This window comes from Lytechinus variegatus, chromosome 1 (assembly GCF_018143015.1).
Source record: "Lytechinus variegatus isolate NC3 chromosome 1, Lvar_3.0, whole genome shotgun sequence".
Taxonomy (NCBI): Eukaryota; Metazoa; Echinodermata; class Echinoidea; order Temnopleuroida; family Toxopneustidae; genus Lytechinus; species Lytechinus variegatus.
The window spans coordinates 34,120,471-34,127,098 of NC_054740.1; the positions used below are offsets into that span (position 1 = coordinate 34,120,471).

Sequence of the window (6,628 nt, forward strand, 5' to 3'; positions counted from 1 at the left end):
GCGCCCACTATAGTCTATATCTCAGTAAAAGTTGGATGACTAAACACACGTAACTTTTCTTCGACATTAATCGAACTCGGTTTCAACAAGCCATTTTCAACATAAAATCATTTCCATTCAGCGATGGAACTTATTGTTACTCTACAGAATAGGTTGATAACTACATATACCGAATTTTGAATAGGAAAAAAAAATGTTTGGAGGTCGACAACCGCTTATGGTAATCACATCTGTGACATAATTGACAAAACATGATGGTACTTAACGTTGCCATACATTCATCATGAAAAAAGACTTAAAACAAAAGGGAGGAATCAGAAAAATTGTTTCATCCATTTTCCCCAGGACTGAGATTGAGAGAGAGGGGGAGGGAGATATCTGAGGAAAATATCACCATGGATCCATATTACAATCATGAACATAATTTTGGGGTCAAATTGGATACACGCGCAGCTAACGCAGATACCTCCAGCGGAATGGGTAAATGGTTTTTGACAGGGACGTGTGGGCTCATTAACCTCCAGCCAAACACACACATCTCACCTTATATTCTCCTGCCACAATTCAATGTTTTTGCATTCAATTTTTATTCGGTGAATTTTTTTTTCATCTCCAAGTATCTGTTTGCGGATAGTTTCTATAGATTCGACATTATCAACGACATAGAAGGGAATATAATTTCAATCACTCCATGATAAATTCAACCAACTTGCGAAAAGATCCCGAATTTTCTTCCATTACTTTCGATATTGGAGAAATGGAACGCTAAATTTTCGAAACTAACATATCTTTAATTGTTCTTCTTTAAATGACTTCGGTTATTAAGGCTCTCTTACTCACTTGTAGTAGTCATTCATTCAATTATTGAATTTTGTTGTTATTACGTTGCGGAAATATTTACTTACAATGTTTATATCTACCTTTATTCTGTCTTTCTTGGCTTCATTAAAAAAAATGTAAACTATATACAATTTATGCAATGGAATTTTTCATCATTTCCCCTATTTACTATTTTTTTAGTCTAAGAAAACTTAGCCCCCCTCCAAAAAGAATAGCATATTACTTATAGTGCAACTGAAATATATTTTCCCCCAGTTATTTCATAGTTACATTAGACACAAACATCTCCTGAAAGGTCCGACATTTTGTACACATTTTCGTCTTCGACAAAGTGAATTTCGAATTCTGTAGAAAATTGGTAAAAGGGAAAATACATGGTATGGTAGTGGATAGAGCAAGATGCGAAGTTCATTGATATCGGTGAACGTTTTGGTATAATTTGGTGTATTTTTGGATTGATGTCACAATCCCGCTGATTGTGCGACATAGCCTGGAGCGAGTGGGCAATTTTTTTCTCCTGTTTGGGGAGAGTTTGTTGGACCCCTCCAAAAACATTAAGTCTCAACAGAAAAGTGTCCTTTTCCTGCAGAGTGTGGCTTTTCACCGCCAAACTAGGGGGTTTGAGAGCGATATCAATCCCAAATGAAGGCGTGGCTAAAGCTAAAATGAGCGAGATGAGAAATGACGGCTTGCGAAGTATCGACGCATTCCATTGGCTATCGTCATGTTTACGGCTGCAATACGCATCGGCTTCGCTACCACTAATGAGGGCATTCGTTACATGCGAGCTCGGTGCGGCAGTCTGATCAACACCAGAAAGTGAGTTCCCCGTGCGGTTTCAGCATAGATGTCAGCCAGTGAACACGACTCATCAAAAAGCTCTCGAACCTTTACAAACAAACATTACGAGTAGAGTATCATGCTCGAACAGGACACACTTCCCCTGCAACCAATACTTACTACTTCTACTCTCTTGTAACTTATTTCAAGTGTAATCTTGTAAAGTGGAGGACTATTATTGTCGATTTGAAAAGGATTTAGACTTACTTTCCTTACTGCAGACCACGGTGTGGTAAACTACGGCTCTTTCATGCATGCATCGTGTGCTGAACTCCCTGATTTCACCCAGTCGACAGCCCGACGCTATCTATCGGCAGTACCACCAACCAGCATAGACGGGAACTGGGGCGGGGCGGCCGTCGGTGCTACACCCGGCGGAGCCTCTCTAGGACACGCTGCAGCCATGATTTCGGCCCAGTCTAAACTCCTCTACCAGCTGAATCGTTATGTTGGAGAAAGGGTGGCAATCCGACGAGCAAACAGCAATAAAACGGTGAGAGAAGTCTGTAAAATTGTCACTGATGTTCTGAAGGAAGTTGAGGTCCAGGAGCCGAGATTTATTAGCTCACTGGTTGAAAATGAAACAGGACGGTTTGACGGATTGGAAGTCATCTCGCCTTCCGAGTTCGAAGTGGTGCTATTCCTCAACCAGATGGGTGTATTCAACTTTGTTGATGACGGTTCCGTCCCAGGATGTGCCGTATTGAAGCTAAGCGATGGACGAAAAAGATCCATGTCACTTTGGGTCGAGTTTATCACTGCATCGGGCTATCTTTCTGCGAGGAAAATTCGATCACGGTTTCAAACACTGGTAGCTCAGGCAGTGGATAAATGTAAATACAGGGACATCGTGAAAATGATTCCGGACACGTCAGAAGTCAAGTTGCGAATCCGTGAACGATATGTGGTCTTGATTACCCCCGCGTTTAAATGCAGCGGTATCTGGCCCCGTAGCGCAGCACATTGGCCCTTGCCCCACATCCCCTGGCCTAGCCCCGCTCTGGTCGCTGAGGTGAAAACCGAAGGCTTCAACCTGCTGTCAAAAGAGAGCCCCGCCCAAGCTGGTAAGCAAACATCAGCAGAAGGAGATGCATGGGTTCTTTCTTTCACAGATGCAGAAAACAAACTCTTGCAGGGAGGATGCCGTCGAAAGACTCTGAGTATCCTCAAAACTTTGCGAGACAAACACCTCGATCTCGCTGGTCAACCCGTCAAAAACTACCACTTGAAGTCACTGCTCCTTTACGAATGTGAGAAACATCCTCGTGAGATAGACTGGGACGAAACTTGTCTTGGTGACCGCATCAACGGGATCCTTCTGCAGCTGATATCGTGTCTGCAGAATAGGAGATGCCCTCACTATTTCTTGCACGGACTCGATTTGTTTCACGGGAAACCTCATGCTGCTCTCGATCAGGCTGCCAAACAAGCATGGAGGATAACGCGTGAGATTCTTACTAATCCAAAAAGCTTAGAAAAACTATGACAATGTGAACTTTAATCCAGAGGACTTATAACTATTAAAGGTGTGAACATCGCCAAGAAAAAAATATTTCAACAATGTATCAGTATTCCAATTTGAACCTTGTGGCACAAAGTAAAAATACGTGTTGTTATAATAATGTTGGTTGCAAACGCAAAATAGAATTCATGCATTAGGAGACATCTATGGATTCATGGCTTGTGCACCTGCATAAAAAGTGAAGTGTGAGAGTTTACATTGTTTAGGAAGCGTAAATTGGGTGAAGATCACGCCGGTGCGAACCCGTGGCTTCTCCGTTGTGTCGCTGTTAAATGTTTCTCACCTACCTAGCTATCTCTCGCTGCCACAACGATTCGGTTTCACCCAAGAATGAATTTGGCAGTTGGATTTGTGGTGAGATTAACGTATTAAGCCATGCTCATAATCGATTTTGTGAGTGACCGCAGCTAATAGAAAGTATGAACCATGATTTATTGTATTACGATTAAATATGAAAGCATGAGTATGTATGGAATAAAAATAATTTTAAAACGCTGTAAATTGAAAAAGAGAGGTACTTTGCTGTTCAATGTTTAAGAAGACGGTCTTCTGAAGTTACAATTTTAAAATGGATTCCTTTAAAAAAGACATGAATTTGAAATCCTTGGACAACTTGCAGTATTTTCGTTTTTTTAAATTCAATTTCTGTGCCAAAATGGCAAACATTTTTCCTTTTTTAAATTTGTTATATTGAAATTCCAATTTAAATTCCATTGCGCAAAATAAATGGGATTCAAATGGCGTTAAACAACTCCAATCTTTCAGTCTACAAAGTATAATTTAAAACAAAAAGTATACATTTATAGATAATTTTTTCCTGTAGGATTTATCCATGCAGATAGATTCTCTTCATTTGACTGTGACAGTGTCTACGCAAATTCTATTTCTTTCCTTTCTATATTTCAAGATTATATTGCTTTACTTTTAAGTCATTTATAGCCTTATATAACATCGGAAGTTTTATTAATGGTATCAAAGAGACAACAAAACAGTATTTTTTAAACGTGATGTTGAAAAGGGTGTAGGTTGCCAATTCATTTAAAACACTACATGTATTTCATTTCACAGCCCTAATTCTAAATCCCTATTGGGTTACCCAAATAATTTATATAGTTTAACAAAACTAAAATAGAGTAATTTTTAATATTTCTACAGAATTTTTATGGTGTTTTGATGTATATGTATTTCCCTTTAATGTCGAAGTGAGTAAATCGCATGTGTCCGCAGTGAGTTCTTATCATGGTTATTTGTTAACATTGCGTCCAGTCTTTCCATTATAACATGCATTTTTCAATTATTTGCATTGTTATTTACTTTCTTGTTCAATTCAGTGCGGCAACAGCTTACTCTCTGTTCAAACTATTCTGTAAGGCCTTGGTCTTTGACATCATAATAGAACAAAATTGAATATAAGCCAGATTTTCTTTCGTTCGAAATCTATAAGATCGTGATTTTATTTCATGTGCAAGATATCGTGATTTTATTTGATGTTGTCTTTTGAAGAGCTATTATAACATGCCAATGCGGTATGGTCTATATAACATAAACTTATCTCGAGTCACTATTCTCTGTTATAATGTCAGCCACGATTGTTCATGTGAATTTTGTGGTGGATGAATGGTGTCGTGTGCCTGTTACGGTGGTGTGTTGCCTTGTTTTCTATTCAGGATTTTACCAGGATGTGAAAAATTGTAATACGAGCAAAGTCGGTGTAATCGAACTTGGCTTTTCTACTTTAATGATAAAACATTGGAGTTAAATACTACCAAAAAACTGAAAGTATATAGGCCTACTAAACACTTATTATGTGTAACCTGATTTAACACATTTTAACCCAGGACGGTGTGTACATATTTTTTTTACATAATTCTTTATAATATTTCCCTTTTTCGTATTCATTTCTCTTGATAAAAACCACAGAGTGTCTGTCCCACACAAACTTGGCAAAGGAAATTACTTTTGCTTCACACAACCAAAAAAAAAAAATAACATACTCGTTATTTGAACACATGTAAACAATTCTTAGAATAACCAAGTTTTGACAATCACTGGCTTCACTCAATCCAATCTTCGTATGAAAATGTGAATATCTTCATGATCATATTAAATGTTTGATGATTGATTGTGCGTGATATCTATACTGAGTTAATCGATGAGAATAGTAAACTAAATGGTAAACTTGACTTTGCCATATGGCGTAAAGGAAGAAAGTATTAACAGTAGAATATTCTCCAGATCAGGATGAAAATAAAATATGATCAATTATCATTGTGATTGAAATGTTTTGAACATATCATTGGACTCTTCCTCTATTTTTCAAGACTTGAATGGATATTTTTCGAATATTAACTCCCCTTTTACTCCCTGATGTAATGTAATTTTCTACATCATAATTATACTAATCATGATGTCATATCAGTGCAACCACAACATGGCATTATGGATTCGCTATGCCATCACTTTTATCAACGAAACTATTATTTGTAGAAGTAGTATCAGCAGTAGGACATAAAATAGAAATGAAACTCACAATAAGTTGCATGCTATAAAATGTCATCCCAATTTTTAAACAAATGGCCTATTAAAAAAAAAAACTCGACCCACTTAATTTAAAAATGTGTTTCCAAAGTTGGGATTATCGGACATTCTGAATTGACAATGCGCTTTAAAATATTTATATGAAATACTTATTTACTATAATTTGTTCATTTCCTTCGTAATTAATAATATTAGAAGAAAAAAACAACTTCTGATTCGGAGAGAACAGTTTAATTACAAGATAACGCCATTAAAAAAAATCTTTACTGAAACTATTGATAAGGACTTCTGTCTAACTTATATTAATATGCAGGACATCTGAAAACTACATGTTCCTGCCACCATCTTTCATTTGTCTTCTTCCTAGACATATTAAAAACTTGCATTTTTTTAACCTTTTCATAATTATGCATACCGCTTTCACTCCTTGACGCTGATAACCAATATTTTAGCACTAAACAATTTATGATAGTGCAATAAAGGAAAGTCGGAAAATCCGGGGATTTTCGGTTGGATTATAGGGTAAATATTTAATGAGATCACGTCCCTGTTAATGTCAATCGTCCTTGTATAACTCTAGTAACATCAGTGAAAACCGCGTCAATTGTGTTAAAAATTTACCATGCTTAATCCTATTGAAGGTAAATGCGGTTACCTGTCGCTAAATATTTCAAACGACGATATATTTGTCAAAATGAAAAAAAGTCGAATCATTAGTATAAAAAATAATAAGTCGTTGTCAATATACCGTGCATATAAACATGACAAACATATAGGCCAAAGTCTATTACTGCTAAGTTATGGTGCACGCCAAAAGTTACATATTCTTATAGAATTAATCTTTTAAAGGATGCAAATCAATGATTGTTCTACATTTTTAAAAACATA

At 36.9% G+C, this 6,628-nt stretch overlaps 1 protein-coding gene across 1 annotated transcript; it reads left to right on the plus strand.

The window, feature by feature from the left end:
* Positions 1-1,589: 1,589 nt before the first annotated feature.
* On the plus strand, positions 1,590-4,740 carry LOC121412144 (protein mab-21-like 2). The gene has a single exon (XM_041605053.1). It carries the CDS (start codon positions 1,931-1,933, stop codon positions 3,164-3,166), a length of 1,236 nt encoding a protein of 411 aa, XP_041460987.1. The 5' UTR covers positions 1,590-1,930; the 3' UTR covers positions 3,167-4,740.
* Positions 4,741-6,628: the final 1,888 nt, after the last annotated feature.

What these genes read in the sequence shown, in the direction of transcription:
- LOC121412144 (XM_041605053.1), top strand. Translation starts at nt 1,931, where the DNA reads ATGCATGCATCGTGTGCTGAACTCCCTGATTTCACCCAGTCGACAGCC.